At 46.6% G+C, this 23,505-nt stretch overlaps 1 protein-coding gene across 1 annotated transcript in view; it reads right to left on the bottom strand.

The window, feature by feature from the left end:
* Positions 1-23,505, bottom strand: part of LOC144724135 (protein WWC2-like) — a 107,365-nt gene that overhangs the window by 59,724 nt on the left and 24,136 nt on the right. The window contains 1 exon segment of the mRNA XM_078603036.1: positions 6,674-6,783. Within this exon segment, the coding sequence (XP_078459162.1) occupies positions 6,674-6,783 (110 nt within the window).

Here is a 23,505-nt window from a genome sequence, read left to right as displayed (position 1 = left end):
TAAACTCTCCTACGCCTCACCGTGAGCAATTCCACAGTCAAAAGCTGCCACAAATAATCCAAATACTCGAGATATAGGCATTGATGGAGAAGATTGAGATGTTTTTAGCCTACCATTTCAACAAATTGACTTGTAGCATGGGAGGTTTTCCATCTGGGTTAACTCGGTCTGATGAACGATGCCTTGTTCAACAGCAGTGGAGAAACAAAGTTAAATACCAATTTAATTTTGAATGCGTAGTGCAAAGAATATATCAATTCCTTTTGCACCAGCCACTCAAATCCAGACATAAATGATCAGGCCGCTGGCAGGGCAAACACTTTAAACTGAATGATCACCACACACAAGTGTCCTTTCATATGAAATAATTTCCGTGGACTGAGCAGTCCTGAGTGGTAACCCCATCACATGTTCCCTATTCCAGCTCAAGGACTAAGGTTTGCACTTTGCCAACACCTGCTTCTGGGGCCCCACTTCACCACGACGGTGAACTCTCCACCACGAGAAGCCCTCGGTAACAATGGTTGCCAAAAGTTAATCGAACATTTAATCACAGGGCGGCTCTCACCTGGTTTGTAATAAATGTGTGTGCTTACTCAACGAGTGGTGCACGAGACTGGCACAATTGAGCAAGGTGCTTTTATTGAGCATCTGCTGCGATACAATAGACTATTTTAAAGTGACCGTTATGGGCTCATATCGACAACCCAGGGGCCAAAACAAGGCACCGCATCTGGCTTGACCAACTATCGGGCAACTCAGATCTCTACTCGTTTGCCTCGTCTGCCTTTCTTCAGGCACCATGGGAATTCAGAACTAAAGAATGAGAGGAGTCTCCTCTCCCATTCGAGGCCTCTCCCATCTTTCTCCATCTCCCCAGGAACCTATCACCCATCCTCCTATCTTCCCAGTAGGAGGGCCCACTGCTGCGGTTAACAGCGAGTAATCCACAGCTACCCAGACTATCTGTGTGGAATGCCACTTATCTGAAATGACATGAATCGCAGCCTTATCTACAACCAATTGACTCTTAAGTATTTATTTTGGTTTTGCCATCTGTCTGCTCCCTGAAAGAAGGGGCGGGTGCATCTAAAATCACTCCTTTATTTCTTGTTCACAAGAAATAGGTGAAACATGTTAAGATAAAGGTGCAGCCCAGCAATCGCTCGCTCACGCCACTCACTGCTGGCAGAAATCGCCTTCAGTAGAGGGGGCTCGAGATAGCTCCGCTGGGGGGTTAATTTGGGCCCCTCTTCCAAACTTTGGAAGAGATTTTAAAAAAGGTATTTACTCTAGAAGGTATGTGAAAATGATGGACACGACACGATTGACTTTGCAAATCAGGTGAACATTGTTGTACAAGTAAAGCCACAGTGTTTGAGAGCTATGCAGTGTATCAATAAAAGTAAACTTTTACTCTAAGGTCTGTCCTGGTGCAAATGTCAATCCAAAGGATTTAATATGCAAACTAATTTCTTGCTGCAATGCCAGTAATGTCCGGAATGACAGACACACTACAAATAATACCCCCACAATAAAAGTTTAAAGACCCTCACAAAAATTTGCACTAAATGTTGACTGAACGTAGGGAAATTATGAAACATTGCCATTTGAACACTAATTTACGAATGATCTAAACCAAACCAGGCTATCAACGTGACGCTCTCGGTCCTTGCTGGGGCTACCCAGGCTGCCCCTGGGGCTCGTGTTGACAGAGCTGCTCGCTGGATGCTCGGTCCTGGGCTATGTTGCGAAGTTGCTCTCTCTCTTCGCTCTACCACGTCTCTCCGCCCCTCCCACGTTTCCCTGCTTTGACCGTCCCTCACTCTTGGAAAATAATCTTGAGATGGGGTTCCATGAAGACGGTATATAAATTGCAATGCAGTGATTTTTGTGATTTGCTAAATTCCATAGCTTGCTTTTTGATTTTAACTGTAGACTGTTAAATTGAAACTTAAGCCACTCTTGTGATGACCGACGGTTTGTAAAAGTAACGTTAGCTGGGGAAAATTCAATTAAAATAATTTAATGAAATACGTTGTTTAAAAAAAAGCACGAAATATGAAAGTCAAAGTCATTTTCTGCTCAAATGAGCATTTAGGCAGTGCTCACCTGAGCCCTGAGAGCCAGAGGAAGAAAGTCCAGATTTATATAGCAAGGGAAAGTATTCTCCATCGGACAACCACTTGTATCAGTCAGAAAAAGTGGTACTCATTCTAACCTTTGAAGCATGACAGGCCGAGTTCAACCAGGATTTGTGAAACTAAACGATAAACTATTTTTATTTTACCAGGTAAGACCCACTGAGCTATGTAGCTCTTTTTTCAGAAGCGACCTGGCCACAAATGATAGCTAAACTTAAGTGGCTTATCATCATGTGGAAATATATAGCAGCCCAATACTCTAAACGCACGTTGATTCTAAATGTGGAGGGGAAAACCAGAGGACCTGGAGAAAAATCCACGCAACCACGAGGAGAGAGACAGAGACTTAAACTCCAAATATACAAGCGTTAGCGTCGGGATCGAACTCACAATCTCCTGCATACCAGACGAGGTAGTTAACATCTCGCAAGATTCTAATCGCAAGCTTCTTGCTGTACCGCAGTGCCACCTGTCAATTTATTTTCATTTTGATTTTAAAAAATGCACAGGCCTTCCAGAATATTGTTTCCCCGACAGTATTTGCTCAAACAAGATCATCTTGAGACTATACTTTCCTTTTGTCAAGTCCCATCAGCTCTGTGTGGCATGATTAGCCAATGCTGCCCAGGAAACCTGATGTTACAAGATATTGGTCACTACAAAAAAAATAACCGCATCAATCTTTGCAAAATAGTTTTTTCTTTAATTAAAATAAGCCAATTTTTGTCAGCGGGCAGCTACGCACATGCCACAGGAAACGTCTGATCATACGAGGGACTGCAAAGACCGTGCAAGCATTTGGCACTTTGATCACCTCTTTGCCCTCTCATGCCTTCTTTGTTTCAAACAACGAGCGACACCCCCCACCCCAAGATGGCCTTGCTTGCCTTTTCACCCCTTCAAGAACACAAAAACAGTTTTTTCTTTTTAAAGTAACTGCATCGTGAAGTGGGGGACGAGCAAATGAAAAATCCGCTCATCAACATTTTGGCCGCTCAACTGTAGAGCAATTAATTATATAATTAACAGCAACAACAACAACAACAACACAAAAAAGATTTGCGGTGCTCAATGATGGGGCCCTGCGTGTGCGGTGTGGCACGAGAACGACGCATCGCTCGTTACGGGTCGCGTCCCCGAGACAACAGCACTACTCTTTAGGAGCAATCTGTAAGGGGGCTTAACAGACGGACCCTGTTACAGGATAGCTGCCATACTCATCAATACCATCATCATAATTACCATCAACATTCCAACGTTAGGAATGCATACCTAATTTAAAATCAGTCGGAGATGAACGTCTTATGCAGACAAAAACTCCCCTTGTAAATGTGATTTTTTTTTTCTAATTGGGTAAAGCAAGAGTCGGTAAGCTTGAGCCCAGATTCATGGTTGCGAACACGCATTTTATGACTTCGTGAATACACTGCAAAATAAAATTGAAAGTTCCACGATGAAAGATTCTCAAAACGATTAAAATCAGTAAATCGACGTGACCACTTAAATTCATTAAAAAAATTGACACAAGAGTGAAATGGGAATCAACAGTAACAAAACTGTGCACATGAGAGATGGGGTGACACAGCAACAAATTCGAATGGTGGAGATCTTAAAGGGCACTCATGGTAAAGGAACAGTTGTTTCGGATTATTGTTGAATATTGGCATAAGCCACTGTATGCAATCTTTGCTGGAAAATCTACAATGACACGCTGCTATTTCAGATTTAAATTTAAGTTTCAAAGCAACTTTCTTGCCGACAGTTCAGCACTTGTTTAAATGTTGATGCGTCAGGGCAGCAGACGGCTGTGGCTATAACGTGTTGCTTCAAGGAGGTATCTGAAAGCAATTTTGCAAAATGAAACATTGGCACCCATCCAGCCTCTCACTTAACACGACAAAGCAAAGGCTTTACTGGTTTGTTATAAATTGCATCCACGTATAAACTAATCAGTCATCAAACTGTGCTTGTTTCTTGTTGGCAGGATCATTATTACAGTATTACATAGTTCAACTTGCAATTGATGACAATTCCCCACCGATTTGATCAAGATTTCAGTCAAGATTACGAAGGCATGCGTGTATAAGGTACCCTATTCAAACATTCATTAAGAGTACTTTGTTATCAGCCACTTAAATTGAGTTCACAAAAAAGCTACAGAGGCTCCGCATTGTGTGTTGATTTGCCGCTGTTGGCAGCCCTCGCTCGCTTGTTCTTCTCAAGTCATCAACTGCCGTCCGCGTAATTTTCCCACAAACCCGCCGCCCATATCGTTGTCGTCGCTTTCTGCCAAACTCTGAAGAAACACACGGCCACCACCCGTTGATGTCTCCGCCAATTTGGAAAAAACCAAAAAAAACACGGACTGCAGTATCGCGATGGGAAATAACAAACAAACGGCCGACAACGCGAGCCAATTTCACGCGCTCGCCGTGTGTGCCACGACAAGAATCGCCACGTGAAATATTACAACCAACGTTTAAACGTACGGAGGAGAGACTTGCCACCCATGGTGTACGAATGTGGAACTGCAACTAATGGGTGAGCGCAGTCAAAAGAGATGAACACTGTTACACACTCGTGTCAACAGGCACGCACCGTGACTTGACATCAAGCTTGCACGCTTATAACAGGTTCCATTAACATTCTTGTCGAAATCTTCCAGGTCTCCCTTGAAAAAGAACGTTGGTTTCAATGGGCTCTTATCTGGTAGGATACATTACAATTTGGATTTATAAAGTGACGCAATGCAGCCACATTTCAATACGCTGTACAACATAGTACTACGGACAGAAAATAATGTTTGGGTTTTTTTTTTAGACCAATTGCTGCAGTGTGGATGGTACAACCACAGCCCGAGCCACATTGGCATCGCAGTTATTCACAAAGGAGAAAGTGCTATTTGAAAAATACAAATTTAACTCCCTCGGTCAACTCAGCCACTAATGAGTACGTGGGTGGGCAAGTCAACCTCAGTGCTGGAGAGACATAGGTGACCAAGCATATCAACGATGACACCAGCCAGTTATGTCATGTGGCCTTAAAAGGTAGACAATGACAATAGCATATGGCCTTCAGGGTGATACGTTTATTGATACTCCACTAAAATAATCTAGAGAAACTCTAGAGAAAGCAACATTTCATTTCAAAGCCTCTACACATCTCCCATTCATCTCAACATAGTGAATACATCTGCTAACACTCGCCTCTGTACGATATATGGGGGGCGCTTACTTTCACCACATTCAATCACCTATTCAGCAGAACGTGTGAGTGCCATTATAAATCATTGGGGTACATTTGAATAGATGGCCGTGTATAATGAGTCCTTGACTACATTTTCAATGAAACTGAAATAAGGTGGGTTTCTGTGCAAGAGGGCAGACATGGGGGTGACATTGGTTCATGTGATCACATGGGCTGTTTGCACGAAGCAAGCGTGCTGTCACGTGGGATAATGGGGGTGCGCGTGTCTGTACGTGCATGTGACGCGCAGATAACGCGGAGGGACAAAGAGTGTTTAAATGACAGATGTGTGTTCTTGTCTGTAATAAATGTTTGTCTTTGTGACTGCTGTCACAGATTGCAAACAGAACATAAGGCAATTGAATGGACATTTTTCTCTACTCCCTACAGGGTAAATATTTACGTTTTCAATAAGGGCTGCAATGCCCTAATCGCCACGTCAACGATCATATTAAATTCGGAACATCTGTGTCCTAGATACAAAAGAGGAAATAAATGAATGTCTCAAAACAGGACATCCCTTAAATGTATGCCACGTGTTTGTAAGACAGCGGACACAAAAAGGCCATCCCAATGTATCAAGTAAATTAGTAAACCTTTGTCATCTGTAAATATTTAAAGATTTTCTTGAATTGCGTGTTTACTTAAAGAGGCACTGAGTCCACAAACAGCAATTCTCGGTGTACATACAAACAACGTGTAGAACACGACAGCCACGTTAAACAAGACGTTTCACGTTGAAAGACGTTCCACATTGAAAGGTTCGTGTAAACAAACAGTGTGTTATGCCAGGTGGACGTTTTAGCCACGTTGTACCCAGTAGCAAACTTTGGGTTTAATGAAATGACAAAGCAGAACATGACAACAGCAAAGACTTGACTAAATATTACGACACATTAAGATGGAGCAGACCATATATTAAAATCACATTGGAGTAGACAATGCAGACTCTGGCATAGAAGGCATCATTATGTCGTGGAAACTAAAATAATCGTAAATATTATAATAATAACAAAGTGACAAAAAGACTTGCCACCTTCATCGTGAACACTGCTTTGTGTTTGAGAATTCCTTTTTTGTGTAGCTTGTCGTCCTCGCCCACACCTCCAATTAACAGAGTTGGCTGGGTACGGTGCGAAAAAGTTCAACATAAATACAGAAAAGTAGTTTTATTAGACCATTTTTTGACGAATGACTGTGTTTTAGTGATCAAGGTGGTGTGAATCGTTTCGATGCATGCACGGGACCGTTTCGCTTTGCTCCCGACCATCGCCCGGACTCACTGTTGATGTGGTCGACATAGTAGACGCCAACTTGGGGATCGTAGGCCTGCTCCCAGCCGTACGGCAGCTCATCCCCGATGCAGTCGGCAAACGACAGCGGCTTGGTCAGCCTGCGAGCGCACGGCGCACAACGGGAGGGCAGCAACAGCAGCGGCGCGCAGGTGAGCGGAACTCGTGGAGCAAGCGCAGGGGATCGCAAACATCGTTTTGACGCGAAGTAAAAGTGAGTTGGCTTGTAGAGGACGCCGCAGCAAGAGGGGATGATGACGGTGGTCACAATTAACGGCTCGGAGTGGCGGACAAAAACAGGAACACGCCAGCGTACGTCCACTGCGCAGATGGGAGCGATGAAATCAGTGGAGGCGCTTATCTTATTGATTTATATAGCACCTTTACCAAGGCGCTTAATAAAGAATGATCCAGTTTGACAGCAGAAGTGTGATGAGTTGAGTTGATGAGAAGTATGGTGGTACATGAATATAATGATGCGTGCAATAAACGCCGATGAAAGTGACAACGAGCGGCTAGTGATGAGCGAGTGTGATGAAGGGCTTCGGGAACATTGGAAAGGCGATGATGGTGTTCATGATTGGAGAGTGAAGCTGACTGTTCGACATGTAGGGGCAGTTTGTTCCAGAGTAAGGAGGCCAGAAGTGAAAAAGATAACAATAGAATAGTGTATTCTTGGTTCTTTCGGTAAAGTCACGTAGAAGTGAAATAATAAAATAATCTAAATATAAAACAATAAAAATTCCCACGACGTTTCGACTGCAACACAAGCAATCATCATCAGGTGTGAAATCCACAGCAAAACATTTTAAATAAAAAAATAGAATAGTGATTGGGCACAAGGAGAAGGGGGAACACACAGCTGCTCGCTAGATTGTCACATCACCGGAGAGCGAGAGATGGTTGACGATTGCTTGGGGGGGGGGGGGGGAGTCCTTCATGATTGATCATGGCTGACAATGATGATAACGAAAGAAGTATCCATAAGCAGGGCAAGCAGACGGGTATTTTAAAAGTGCTCTGCGTATTTTGTTTTAATTCACTTTGTTTACTCAAGAAAGCCTTGCCGAGTCTCATGACTCCGTTTTCAGGAGGGTCCTGCAGTTTTCGCGGTAGGGGGCAACGTTGCAATGAGTTAACTCAGTTGAGCAATTTACAGGTACGGTAGTTATTTTTAATTGGGATGTTTTGGCAAAACCCAGTCACATCGTATGTGTTTGTTAAGCTATAGGAGGAAACGAGACATCTAGAGGGAAACCACAGAGAACAGGAGAACACACAAACTCCACGCAGGAGCGCGCCCAAGTATGGACTTGAACCCAGGCCCCTTCTGGCTCCGGGTGCACAAGCATAGCCCATGCATTACACTGCTGCTCAGCAGGAAGTATTAACTGGTAAGTGCAGAGATTGTTTTTTATTGGATGTTATTGAAAAGCATTACTCAAGTATAACACAATGTGTTAGAAATCATAACATCAGCAGCAGGACCGATGAGGGCCCATTGGTGTTTTGGTTGTCAGAAATTGAAATGCATGTACTCTTTGAAATGCAGTCATAGATTTAAAAGTTGGAATCGTCATTGCGCAGAATGGATGTCATTTCTCGTTGCACATGGTACACCACACCGAGGGTTCAGACGGATAACAAGCCACGATCTGCTGCACCAAACTAGAATCCAGCAGTAATCTGACTTTTATAATCAGCACAAAAAGTTAGGCGCATTCCAAAAATGCTGGTTTTCAACGTCCAAATACCAACTTTTTCGTTGTTGCCAAAGCAAAACACCAGGCAGCAGGAGGAGGAGAAGAAGAAAACCTCGCAAACCCCTTCGAACGTTTCTGGCGTCTCTCAGCATAACAACATTTTTTTCTTGAAAGAGACGTGGGGAGGGGGGGGGCAGGAGAGGAAAAAATAAGCAGGGACCTCAGCAGCAGCAGCGGCGGCAGCAGCGGCAGCACGCTCAAGTGTGGCGAATGTCGTGGCAACTGTTGGGCAGAGCGGCGAGCACCCGGCTCGCCCCTCCAGACGACCACGACGCTAGGAGACGCAGCAGCCATTCATTCCGCATTCCTGGATCGCAAAATCTGTGCAGCCCACACGATGTCGTAAACAGCCAGGCAGGCACCCACACACGACTCTGCAGCAGCCACCCGTCCACCCCCACCACCACCACAGTAGTGATGGCCCAACACCCCCCAGCTCAACAGTCAGCTCCAACCCCCCCCCAACTCCTGCCTCCTCCTCCTCCCCTAGTTAATCACTAAACCGTGTGGAATGCACCCCCCCCCCTCAAGTTTAAACTACCCACCAAGAATTACACACTAAACAAAACCCGCTCCCCGCCTATCCCCCCCTCCCTTCAGCGATGGTATGCCCGATTTGTAAATCAGAGAACGCGTGGGTCCCAGCTGAAAATGTATTTGGTGGCAGAAACGTCCGTGATGTTGAGGTGGTTGCGATCACCAATAGTGGTTATGGCTGCAGAGTGGGTGGGGGACAGGGCTCGTGCCCAGGTAGCAGCAGACACGCAAAGATGGTGGCAGCAGACACACAAAGATGATGGCAGCAGACACACAAAGATGATGGCAGAGACACACAAAGATGATGGCAGAGACACACAAAGTTGATGGCAGCAGACACACAAAGATGATGGCAGGAGACACACAAAGATGATGGCAGGAGACACACAAAGATGATGGCAGAGACACACAAAGTTGATGGCAGAGACACACAAAGTTGATGGCAGCAGACACACAAAGATGATGGCAGGAGACACAAAGATGGTGGCAGGAGACACAAAGATGGTGGCAGGAGACACAAAGATGATGGCAGAGACACACAAAGATGATGGCAGAGACACACAAAGTTGATGGCAGCAGACACACAAAGTTGATGGCAGAGACGCACAAAGATGATGGCAGGAGACACACAAAGATGATGGCAGAGACACACAAAGATGATGGCAGCAGACACACAAAGATGATGGCAGCAGACACACAAAGTTGATGGCAGGGGAGACACAAAGATGATGGCAGGAGACACGCAAAGATGATGGCAGGGGAGACACAAAGATGGTGGCAGGAGACACACAAAGATGATGGCAGGGGAGACACACAAAGATGGTGGCAGAGACGCACAAAGATGATGGCAGAGACACACAAAGATGATGGCAGAGACACACAAAGATGATGGCAGAGACGCACAAAGTTGATGGCAGGGGAGACACAAAGATGGTGGCAGGGGAGACACAAAGATGGTGGCAGGAGACACACAAAGATGGTGGCAGACACACAAAGATGGTGGCAGGAGATACACAAAGATGGTGGCAGGAGACACACAAAGATGGTGGCAGACACACAAAGATGGTGGCAGACACACAAAGATGGTGGCAGGAGATACACAAAGATGGTGGCAGGAGACACACAAAGATGGTGGCAGAGACACACAAAGATGGTGGCAGAGACACACAAAGATGGTGGCAGAGACACACAAAGATGGTGGCAGAGACACACAAAGATGATGGCAGGAGACACACAAAGATGGTGGCAGAGACACAGAAAGATGGTGGCAGAGACACACAAAGATGATGCCCGGGTGCCACAAAGGTAGAGGGCGCTAAGGTGACTTCGACTGGCAGCTGCACACGGGGGGTGGGCGGCTCGAGCTAGTAGAATTTTCCTCTTCTTGATTCTTTCGGTAAAATCACGTAGAAGGGAAATAATAAAATAATAAAAATACAACATAATAAAATAATCGCACGACGTTTCGGCCACACCACAAAACAGAGCTGTCGGAAAAACAGCGTCACAAGGAGTAATTTATTCTTCTATTTTATAAAACATTACGATAAGGCCAAGGTCTCAGACATCCTCCAGAATACTTTTTAGCAAATGCAAAAAAAAGGAAAACATACAATCTACATGTAAAAAGACTCTTCAATAAACAATGTTTTTGCACGAATGCTACCTTCCAAGTGGTATGGTATAAACTTCGGATATCCTCCAGATTTTGGGATTAATTTTAATAAAGAAGACACGAATTCTTAGACGGTGGAAACAACCAAGCTGTGTCACTCGAAATCCACGTAAAAGAGGTGAGGGCCTTGAAGGGTCTGAAAAGTAGCGTAGATCGAATGCTGTGCAGCAGGATTGCTTTCCAACCTCGTGTCTCCACAAACCTACAAAAAAACCCAAAACCCAATCGCTATGAGACGTAACACACATTCTAGATTTGAAGTTTTCGTGACTGTAGGTAAAAATAGTATTTTATTTTGTTTTTTACCTACGTGACTTTACCGAAAAAACCAAAGAGTACGTATCACACAGCTTACCAATTGCAAAACGACGCAGATGTGTATGGTTATGGTGGCCAAATTGGAAATGCGGGTACAGATAAATGGGGAATTTTAAAAAGTTTACATTTTTTTAAGTGTAACGTTCCGGCTTCCTCGCCGCACGCGCAGTATGCGTGCGTCAGATCGCGTGTACAGGGTATTTTCTTGCGCGTCTCACAGCCGCGGTGCGAGACACAAATCAAGCACAGTGAAGTGACACCCACACTTACGGCTCTGGCTTTCTGTCCGTTTGCACTCGTGTCCTCTAAACGCGCGTTCGTATGTGCGTGCAAGCGCGTGGGGAGCGGTGGTGCAGCGGTTAGCGCGCTGCACTACGGACCTGGCGAACAGAGTTCGACAACTTCCGCCCACGGCCAACATCAGTGATGGTAATCTGAGCTAGTACTGGGCCTCCCCTAGATCGACTCAGCCTCAATTGAGTACCTGGTGCATTGCCTATATATCACCACTAGGAAACAAAGACGGCCGGGCATGGTGCTGGCCACCCACCCCTCGTGTGCCGTGCCAGCATTCACAGGTGCCTACTAACAGCCCGTGCCTCCAAATTCTGTTATGGCTATACGGGGGATCTTTGTACGTGTGTGTGCCTGTTTTAGTACACAAAAGGTGCCGTGCTGTAGTGATTACAGTATTGTACCACGGACCCTAACGACCTAAGTTTTATTCTCAAACACAGCTGACATCAGTAGTGGGAACGCCTAGGTTAACTCAGCTTTATTTGAGTACCTGGTACGGTGTGTAAACATCAGCACTGGGGAGACAAAGGCGGCCAGTGGTGGTGTATGCCACACCACCTCCTGCTTGTGTGCCGTGCTGGCCTTAATGGATGTTGATTAACATTACCGGCCCCGACAGTTTAGTCGGCTTTGACTTGGACAGGAAAGATCAACAGAAGGAATGACAGTCAGCAGGAGGTCAAGACGAACCACGCACACAGCGGCAGCCCAAGGAAGAACATGCCCGGGAGGATGGCCATCGTGAATTATTACGTAATGAATTCAACCCGCTAAGATGGATTGTTACATCACAGGACTGTGGGAGATGGCGACAATTTGGGAAGTTATTTTTTTATCATCCAGCGATCGATAGATCACGGCTGACGACGACGATAGCTGGTGTGCAAATCAACTTAACTTGAGATCGTATTCCGCGGAATGTTTCACAATATTATTACACGTCGAGGACATATCCTATGATTGCCCCTAACCAGTCGAGGCGCCCTTTCATGGACGGGCCCTAACAGCTTGTTATTTCCTCTTGTGTCTGTAGAACCCTACAACACTAAATCACCAGCAGCAGCACTAAACCCAAGTGGGAAATATGGTCAAGGTCCACCATTGTCAGCCTCTGCGCAAAAAAAAAACAATAGAGTATTTTAATTATTTCGTGGCTACAAACACGTGGACACGAAAACAAGCGATAAACCCCCAAGAATGAAAATTGCTGCCATGCGATTTCCCATTGCCCACGGGCTCCCCGAAGCTGCACTACTCAGAGGCGTCGTTCTCACAGCGGCCACAGCAACGTGGACGACCCATTGGAAAGTCGACCACAACATCCGTGATGAAATGAACACAGATCGGATTTAAAGCTTTCGTGACTGCAGGGATTCATCTTCTTGGTTCTTTCGGTAAAGTCACGTAGAAGGGATATAATAAAATAATAAATAATAACAGCGTCTGAACAGCTGTCTTTCCGACAGACCTGTTCTTCACTTGAGGACGGCTGCTTGCGTTGTGGCCGAAACGTCGTGAGAATTATTTTATTATGTTTTATTTTTATTATTTTATTATTTCCCTTCTACGTGACTTTACCGAAAGAACCAAGGAAATGAACACAGTTTGGATTTACGTAGCACCCACGTACAACTGTCTCTCTGCAATCATAGGCGGAGTTTGATTTCTATATTTGGGGGGGGGGGGGGCAGAGATTCGCTTTGTCCCTCACATTAGGATTCACGGTGGCGCCTACGGTAATTCATTGATTTGGGGCAACATTTAAATAAAATAAATTAATAAAGGCGTCCAGTTTCGGAGGGGCATTGCCCCCCCCCCCCACCATATGCCGCCGGCCCCCTGCAAACTCCGCCCATGGTGGCAATCCACTGCTGGATGAAGGCCTCCCCCAAGCCACCGCCATCTCTCACGATGGGCGCGTATCAGGAAGGTTAATTGTTTCGTGGAGTGGATTTAACAGTATTATTATTTCAACAATGCCATTATCGAGAGATGCACAAATACACCTACAAGTGTATGAACAACTTCAAAATAAACACGCGCTGCTGATGCAAATAGCTACCCATTTTATATTTTTCCGCACCTCCAATTAGCCCAGTTGGCTACGTACAGTGCGAAATAAGTTCAACAGACAAATAAAAATATGCGTGTGGCAATAAACAAAGGCAAAGGTTCCTCCCTACAGCCTGAACATACCATTGGGGCAAGTGCTACTAGCAAGAACCTACAAAGGCAAAAAAAGGGGTGGATGGCCAGCACCGCCGCCTATCTACTCATGTAAGGCTGAGTCGACCTAGGGGAGGCCCACGTCTGTTTTAGATATTTGTCACCAGTGATAGCCATCGGCAGAATTCGAACTCGGGCCGACGGTTTAAACAAGCAGGAAAAACACGGTAGAGTACCGCAAAACGCACACAAACCACAGTCCATCAGTACAACACAAGCCACGGTGTAAATAAATTCACAATCTGTACACACATTTGAAAACGTTAGTGGAGTCAACACACAAGCACCGACTGGTGGCTCGCGTGCGCCGTCGCATGCCACGTTGGGACTGGCAAAAGCAGATCACAAATTCCCTCTCATCACCGCACCACAAAGGGCCACTTGTGGTGCACAGGGACCGAGCAGAGTAAACAAGGCCCCTGCCTCGATCCACGTGGGCCCCTTGCTGAGAAAAAAAAACACAAACACTCTGCTTTGTTTTTGGAGAGACTCTACGGCGGCGCATGGGGGTGGATCTGCGGCAGCAGTGCCGCTTTGCGCACACAAAGCACTACGAACCCAGCGACCCCAGTTTGATTCCCAGCCGCGGCGAAGCATCAGTGGCGAGTGACATCTGAAGGGGTCCTGGGTACCCGATCCACAACCCGCATGGCTAAGTAGCATCAATCAACTCCCATGACTAACAAGGTGTGGGGGGGGGGGGGACTCATTCCTTCTGTAATCGATTTTTGTAAAGGGCTGCATTATATTATAATTCTTATTTTGTTATCTTAGGCGCACCATCGTGTACATATACAGCCTTTTAGTAAATCCACCGCTGGGTGAGGGGCCTCGCTATGCCGTGCGGGTCTTGGGGGTTATAAGACCACATTTCACCACAATGTTCAGAAGGAAAGATGAAGATTATGCACACGGACATACTTAAAGCCTCACTGCTCGTGCTGCTGTTACATTCTCTTGAGCGGCGTTTCTCTCTCTCTCCCTCTGTGCGCCTCGTCTCCGACACCCCCTCTCCTCGCCGTGTCCACTGCTCTCCCTTGTCTTGGCGTCTCTTTGTTGTTAGGGCCCCATCTGGCACGAGCGACGGCGGTCTGATCAGCGGTGCCCTCTTTCAACGCATCTCCCCGGGAGCTCGCATTCCTCTTATCGGGCGCACATTCCTGGGCGAATCGCTCTTCATACTCGAGTGAACTTGGCCCAGGCAGCGAGCGAGCCTCAGCCTCAGCGCTTGGCCAGCCCATTCCCCACGGAGCCACGAGACCGGGCAGCCGGGCGGCCGCCGCCGCCGCCGAACTTTCGTCGGCAAGGCAATTTCACGCACGCTTTAGGAGCATTAAAAAAGTATGACTTGTATTGGACTTGCACCAACCTACACAACTCAGAGTTGTTCTGATTTGCCAAAGTCCGTGGTTCCAAAGTGCCAAAAAAATTCCGATCTGAATTTGTTCGCGCTTTTTTGGTGTTGGTAAATTAAGCCCACACCCTGTTGATGACACTCAAAGCACAAACAGCTTCTGAGGTCATATGCTTAAACGATGGCCGCTAGAAAACATTTGTGTAATATATGACTTTGTTTCACAGTAATAAAGAATAGATTTATTTGGTATTCATTAACTTGCTCAGGGCTGGTTAAGAGTTGACTGTTAAATGGTAATTTGAACATTTGGATAGTAAAACATTTTATATGGATATATAATTTATATAGATACTAAATAGAATTGGCCTGTCTCGCTGGAGCACACAGAGTAACACAGCAGCACTGATTCAAACCAAAAATTGTTCAGAGCGTAAACCGCACCACCACCACCACCACGCTGGACACTCACGAAAACACGATCGGCATGCCAGGGGGTCACAAGGTCACATTTCTAAATCCAAAGCGTAAATAATGTTTAACACAGCTTATTGTTATAGCCACTGTTATTTAATAATCTATTAACACATTTCTAAGGTTTTTTTACGAGCGTGAACAAAAATAAACACCGATTTACCCCCCCTCCTCAAAAATGTATGCAATTAAAGTAATGAAATTGACTGAGCCAATGTTGAACGAACATCCACAAAATGTCGGTAATTTGGCCAGTTTTTTTTTAGAACGCTTGAACCCAGTTCTTCTTCTCCTCCTCCTCCATGGCTGGGGAACTGACCTGCTTCTTAACCCTTCTCCCCTTCCGATGTGACGTGCGTGTACCTCATCGGTTTTTATTCCGATTCCATTACGATTATGTCATTGGAACGTAACTGGAGGAAACCTAAAATAAAATAATTGTATCGGTACCGAGTCTCCCACAAAGCCACGCGTGAGGGCGTGGCAGTTTAGCGCCAGGTATCAGTGCGGTCGTGTCGCTACAGTTCTTTGCGGCGAGTACAATGTCTTCAAAAACAACGGCGCTATGCCCCTCTAAATCAAATTAACACTGAATCGATTTCACATTTCGAGATTCAGCGGTCAACGGGACCCACCCCGTAACTTGCAGACGTCTCTAAACGGTCAAGGTTGAACACAACTGACTCGGAGGACCCGTGCATTCTCGTTCACAAGCAGAACTTGGTAGATTTTAAACTCATGCTTGCTTTAAACGTGTGTCAAGAGCACTGAGCAACGGGCACCTCGTAAACTTCACTGTGCAACATCCTCCCAGACTGAAGGGGCTGGCCTAGATCCAGAATGGGCATTATTCCCACTAGCCATCTGGCCACCTCAAATAGTACTTCTCTTACGACGACGACGACAGGCATCTTCACTGCGTGTAAAATAACGGACAGCTAGCAAATAATTCATCAACCCAATTACACGATAGCCCCAAGCGACATTGCCTTTAATCTATTTGCCAAAATAAACGATAATTAGAAAACATATAAACAGATTAAATAAGGCAGTTTGTATGTAAAGCTTGGGTTTGTGCAGTCAGGAGTTTTGTGAGCGATCAGGGTACAGACTGCAGAATACATTGTCTCTTGTAAACATAGCAAAACATAATTAGTTAGTGAATCATTCATGGCTTCTGAACCACACAAGGTCAACCTTTTTATACCCATCCCTGATATACCCTCCTCAGGACATATTAAAATGGTGACTCTCTGAAAGACATTTATCAACACTTTCAAGGTATAAAAAAAAACAATGTGTTACAATCGGCTTCATTCAACCTCTTCCCCACTGGCATACAATCTTGTACACTCGTGACACTGACAATACCTAACTTGAATGATGGCAAGGGTACCGGGTACGCTTCAATATCGCAACACATTATCACTCATCTAAAATACCTGACAAGCTAAAAGTCAGCAGAGCACCCATTGAGCTGCCACAATTGAAAACACACTTGCCGCAAAAATCGGGCGCCGTAGCGCCTTCAGGACTGCGCCGTATACATCGTACTGTTATCCTTAGGTTGTTTCGGTAAAGTCACGTAGGTAAAAACATTAAAAAGTAAAATAAAATAAAAAATAAAAAATCACGACGTTTCGGAGGCAACACAAGCTTCCGTCTTCAGGTGGTACCGTCACAGCCACGACAGCTGTATCAAGTAAATGAGAGATTTCAGGAGTTACCACTGCGTTTATATAATGGTTGGAGAAGGTGGTGGGGCATGGGCCGCATCTTTATTATTAATATGGTAAGGTTTGGCGTGTACGCAAGGGAGACGTGGCCTCCAAATTGACCCCAGAGGTCAACTGCATCGGAGTTCACGACCTCTTGACTTTGCCGTGTGTGGGCATTTGAAGTCGGAGGTCTACACCGACCGTCCAGGAGACATCACAGCAACGAGGGGGGGAAAATAGGCGGGGAGTGCACGACGATCGATGTGGACGTGTTAAGGAATGTTCAAGCATCCTGTGCGAAACGGACTGGGACGTGTCCAAGCAAATTGCTGCACAGTTTCAGCGTACGCTGTGAATTACTGTAGACGCACGGGGTCCCTTAGTTTCTGCCGCATCCTGTGCATTGCCCATTAGCGTTGCTCGTCAATTCGCAAGGGCAAATGAGTGGCGGGGGTTAAATGTTACGGGAAACTGGAGCACGGGTTGGAAAGAAGAAAATAAACCCATGAGACGCAACACGTGGTGCTCAAGTTACCTATCGCACTACCTGGCACGAGGAGTTTTCAGGTATCAATCATCTCGCTCAGCCACAGGGGAGACACACAATACGTGTACACAGCAGGCAGAAGGATGCCTGTAATATGCAGCCCAAATACGCACAACTTCTAATATCCACAGACCCCAATCGATCCAAGGAAAAATGGCACGAGCCATTGGTGGATGGTTTTTATTGTATGCAGGTTGTGTGCGGCTAACAGCCGTAACCCGGGTGGTCACAAACTCGTCCGGATTTTGTGCGCTTACCCAGTGGGAATTCTGCAGATATCAGGTGGGATTTTTGCAGACCGGCACGGTTATTAGCATACACCAATAAACATGCCCCGTCTCCACCGCTGTATCGTAGACGGATGAGAGGTTTCTCCCTTTGCATAGCGGACCCGACGCACGTGTGTATGGAAACACACGACCCCCGAACGGGGCCGGGGACACTTTTGGGGTTCGTAAAAAAAAAGGCACCATGCTTGGTGACCTCCGAGTGACCCCTGGTAAACAATGTCTTGGCAGGAGTCAAACCAGACCAATGGAGGTTTTTTTTTTTAAAGGCCTGGAGCCTCACTCCTAAATGCATAAGGGGTTCTTTCACGACCAGCAGACATTTAGTGCACACATCTCGGATCGTGAACAGACACTTTTTTTTTCAGCCGTACGACGACGACGCTGTGTCTGTTGAGAATGGTTGCGTCGCGATCGATGTACAAAGACGCCCTTGTCTTGATGCGATTCAAGCAGTCAACGGCACCAACCAGAGGTGACGCCTCGCAGGTCTGACAGCTGCAGGGAGTAGATCATTCTAAGACTTTAATCCATTAGCTTTGAGCGCGCTACGTCTAAAGTTCTACTTTGTTACTCCACGCATAACGTAACAATGCGAGAATGGGACCGCGTCTGGCAAAGGCCTCGGGGAACCTGTTGCTATTTTTATCGCAGTGCTCAATAAATTCCTCTGCATTTCACCAGGTGAGGCTCTAACGAGACACAACAAAGCAGGTGAATCGAGGTAGAACGGAACTTATTTCGCTTCGCAAAGTGGAAAAAAATGACTCGCGGGGCAGATAAAAATGTTGTCATTTTTAACGCAGCTCTCAATAAATTCCTCCGCTCTTGACCAGGTGAGGGTGAGGAGGAAGAATGGAGCCTATATTGCTGTGCAAAGCGGAAAAAAGACCCGCGGGCCAGTTAAAAATATGCCAACGAAAGCATCGTTCCGGCACAATGGGAAATGCAAACGCTGACCTTTACGAAATCCTGCCGGCCTCATCCATAATAGATGTCACGTCACCGATTCACCAGAACGCGGCGCAGCCCGGCACAGCCCGGCACAGCCCGCACGCCGAGCGCCATCTAACAGGTGGAGCGGTGGAGGTGCGCTCTTCGCGCCGGCTGACACTGGGCACGGCGGCCTGGCGTGCCCTCAATTTCTAAAACGACCGACTGCTTCAATAGGTGCCGTTCAAAGTTTTAAAAGAGCGCGGCGGCAACTTAACGAGAACAATAATACAAAAACGCCAATCGACACCTTATCCACGCCACACTTAATATTTGAGAACATTTGCATTTGGCTCATTACCGTGATTTCACGCCACGGGGAAAGACGGCCGAATTTCTGTGCCAAGCAAGGGGTTAACGAGCGTAAACTAACGGGGGGTGGGGGGGGGCAGCGGAGCAATTCAAAGACAACTCCTTGTTCAAGCAGGGTTGCACATTTAAACCTCGCTTGAGCCCCAAGCGTGGACCCTCTTGTAGAGGTACTTATCCTTGTGACCCGTGCGGCATTTCCACAATCCAGGCTCAAGCACCGGGGGTGCAGGCCCCGTCCGGTCAAGGCCGTGCGAGGGCTTTGCCCATATCCCAGTGGCTTCCCGCCTCAGGTGTTTCTTGACTCGCCAGGCACTGATTTACCCTCCGAGTGATTCCAGGAATTGTCAAGATCTGGGGTTGCGATTCCATTGAAGAATCGATTTTGATTAAATCTCATTTATTGTCTAGTTGGTAGAGTTTTTTTATTTTTCCCTGTCTCATGTGTAGTGTTTTTACACTCGATTCAAAATCAAAATCCTTTCCTGCTCAAATTGGCATTAAAGGCGGTGCTTGCTTCCTGTTACAGCCCTGAGCCAGCGGTGGACATTCCACATTTCTATTCCAGTGGCAAGCCTATCCATTGGACAACCTTTGTTAATTCATACTCCTACCACAAAGTGGTATTATTTTATCGACCCTGGCAGGATGATGGGCCGAGTCAACCGCTAACCACGGTTTGAACTCCCAACCTTCCAACGATACTCAGTACTCTACTCACGCGGGTTGTTCGACTATACTCCACCGCGTTGGCCAGTGAGGGTTGGTGCGGGGGATATACAGCAAGACCCGCTCAGACATCGCTTGCCGCCGATGTTAGCCGTGGACAGGAATTGAACTTGGCCCGCCGCGTTCGTGGCGGAGTTCACTAACCGATACGCCATCGCTCCAGCCTTGGCAATACACAAGCAAACTAGAAACTCATGATGGGGCGAGGAGTTATGAGTTTTGCAGCGAGGGTCACCCTCCCCACCCCCCACTCTCCCTTACAGTTTGCAGCTTCGGCTGAACGCAAATCGCCGAAAACCTACAAAATGAGAAGAGGCGCATTCAAGATGGCACCGTCAATTTCCTTTCTCAATAGCAATAAGAAACAAGACTTTTTTCGGCTAAGGTCGCCCGAGGACATGTGGAGTTGTTAAAAAAAGATACAAAAGGGATCATAAATGCTCAAGATGGATAACATTCCAAGGATTTTGCAAAACCACAGGGGCCTCGTAGCACGCGGCGGCGGAGATTACGGCACGGCACGTCTGTGAACGCAACGCCGCCCGGGGGCAGAGTTAAAAGCAAGGAGGCGGGCGCCCCCTCCCCCTTCTCAATCAAGCTGGCGTGCCAGGAACGTTGCGAGGGTCACAAAAAATTGTGGCTTTGGTGTAAAAAATTGTGAAAACCCTCAAGCGGTCGAATTCTGGGTACCCCGGACACGTAGTTATCAGATCGACAGAGGGCTCAGGTCAATAGAATGCCGTCGAGAATGTGCGACAGGTGAAAGACGTCAAAACAAGATTCCTTTGGCACGCGCAAAGACGCCACACAGCCACCGTGGAGCCGCACGCCACCGATGTGGTGCAATCTTTATCAAAACGACCCATCTTGATTATTGCAAGCAGGCAGGTAAAAATCGCCTAAACACGATCTTGTTTCACAAAAAAACGCATCGTGTTAATAATAGCCAAGAGCAAAAGTTGGCCAAAACGCTTATGAAATATTAAAAAATGCATTGTGTGCGACCGGGGGGGGGGGGCAGCGTTGGCAGCAACACAATATCGTAACGTCTACACGATTCTTTGTTGTTTTCTTTTACTTTACACACTGTATGTTTTTCCCCCCTTTCTTTTCCTTTTTTTCTCCCTCCCTGCCGACATTAATTGCACTTCCTTGTGTTGTTTCAACTGCCGTACTTGAATGCGAGGCGGCGCGGTGGTTCCACGGGCGCTTTCCTGTGCCTGTTGTGCCCCGAGCATTTCTCAGCGGCCGCCGGTTGCCTAGGCGGAGGCCGTAAATTCCTCGGCTCCAGCCAAGGGAGCTGCACTTTGGACATGGGAATGTTTGCTCTTAAGGCCCCGACGAGATTCCTTCGCCGGGGCCAACGTCCGTCCGTCGTCGTCGGAGAAGGGCGACTGCTCGCAGAGCCGCCCGGGGCCCAACCCCTCTGGGAGGGGGATGCTTTGTACAGTGGCCGCACGTCCGTAGAGGGGGGCTTTGAACCTCCTCCTGTAGTGTGCGTTCTCGAGGGAGCCCTACTCCTTCCCCGATTCAAACGCAGGCATCAAAATACCTAGCCCTTCTCTGCACGCATGCCGAGCTTCTTTCACACCCTACGTAACCAATCGTGCTAATCGGAGGCGCGGGGGACGGACAACAAACTAAACACAGAAAGCAGTTGTAAAGAAAATAGTTTTCAATCTAGATTTAAAAGTGCATAGCTCCAGTGGCTTCCTAATATCGGAAGGGCGTTCCAGACGGCCGCAGAAGCGCATGTGAAAGTGCGAGCGAAGCGGTGACTGTCTTTGTTCGATGGTTAACCAAAAGTCGCTGCTGCGAGAATGACCAGAGTTTGCATGATGGTCTATGCTGCTTGACGAGATCATCAAGGTATTGTCGTTCATTTGTGGCAAGCACTTTGCGTGTAATGAGTGCTCTGGGCCGCCTCGACCCGACACTTGAAAATAAATCAGCACTCCTGTGTGGAGGCAAACACATGGACACAAACGATTTAGATATTTAAAAAATACTCGCTGCCAACATGTGACTGATGGACAAAGTAAGCTCATAATTCCTTTAAACATTCCATCAGCCACACAGCCTTCTGGGAGCGCATAATTTCAGCAGCATTCGTTCAACGCAAGCAAACTCTTGACCAGTCTAGCCATTCATTGTTGAAGCAAGCCTGACTGTTGATGAGACATCGAATGTGGAAGGGCGCATATTGTGAGCTCTACTAGATTGAGGAGAGAGTTCCATGCGGCACGAGACACACCGCTATTTGCTGCATGTAGGCACAAATGAAACACCATTTAACTGGTAGCGAGCTTCATGCGCTCTCTAGTGAGTGTCGTGTAACACTCCACAGGAGGCAATTTACTTGCTTTACGGATGGAGATGTGAGATTTTAACTACTTCGCCTGGTATACAGGAGGTCGTGGGTTCAATCCCGACTCGGACGCCTGCTGCTGTTTATTTGGAGATTGCATCTTCTCCCAGTGGTCGTGTGGATTTTTATCCACTGGTTTTTTTCCCTCCACATTTAGAAGCATACGTTTAGAGTATTTGGCGACTATGCATTTCCACATGGTTAGCCTAATCGTTGAGCTATTACTTGTGCCCAGGTTGCTTCTGATAAGGAGCTATATAGCTTAGTGGGCCTTACCTGGTAAAATAAACAATTGTTTCGTTTAAGTGTTTCATGAGACTTGACGCAATGTAGAACTTGAGGCTCTGCGTGACCTAGGAATTAAACCAATCGACCTCCACACCAAATTTATTTTGGGACCAGATTTTTTAAAATTAGTTTTGGGCACGTGCCCTTCTGGCAAAAGTTATGGACAATGCATAACTCATGTTTGTGATTAATAATATAATTACGGAAGTTCAAAACGGTCCTAAACAAATGATTGCAGCATCAGTTATCACGAAGCAAGTAGGGGCTGGATGTATTTTACTTTACTTCTGCACGGAAGATGTCTCCGGTCAGTGGCGAGTAACATCAAGGAGTCGTTCTGTGGTCAAAGAAGTCTCAGAGCAAGCACGTGCTCATTAACTACTGCGAATGATTAAACAGTTTTCAGCAGTCTGAACCACATCCCCAGCCTCACCAGACTGCAGGTGCAACATCCAAGTCTCTCTTTGGGTGCAGGGTGACGAAGCAGCAACATCTGTGCCGCGGAGCAAAATAATCCTGGGCTCGATTCCCGACTGGGGCTGCTTGCTGCATGAAGTCTGTGTGCTCCTTTCCCCCGTTCTGAGTGGGTTTCCTGCGAGTTGTCCGGTTTCCTCCCACAGCTAACAACAACAACTGCAACTGCTAAAACATTCTGCAAATTACTCAATTGGGATTACAAATAGCAAAATCGCCCCAATACTGTGAAAACTAGTCCGGACCCTCCTGAAAATAAGTTCTGAGACTCAGGAAAGCTTTCCAGGGGTAAAAAGCATAATCATAATTTTCCCAACGCACCAAGGCTAATTAATGCGCATCCAATGTCACTCTACAAAATGAGGCCATTTTTGTGCCCATGCTGAAGTCAATGTGTCATACAACAATTCAGTACTGCTTAGATCATGCATGCCAGTCGCCTGAGACTACAGCACCAATCAACAAC

Source organism: Lampetra planeri, chromosome 19, assembly GCF_965212315.1.
Source record: "Lampetra planeri chromosome 19, kcLamPlan1.2.h2, whole genome shotgun sequence".
Classification (NCBI taxonomy): Eukaryota; Metazoa; Chordata; class Hyperoartia; order Petromyzontiformes; family Petromyzontidae; genus Lampetra; species Lampetra planeri.
Note: the sequence above shows the minus strand (reverse complement) of the source record. Positions and strands in the feature narration are given on the sequence as shown.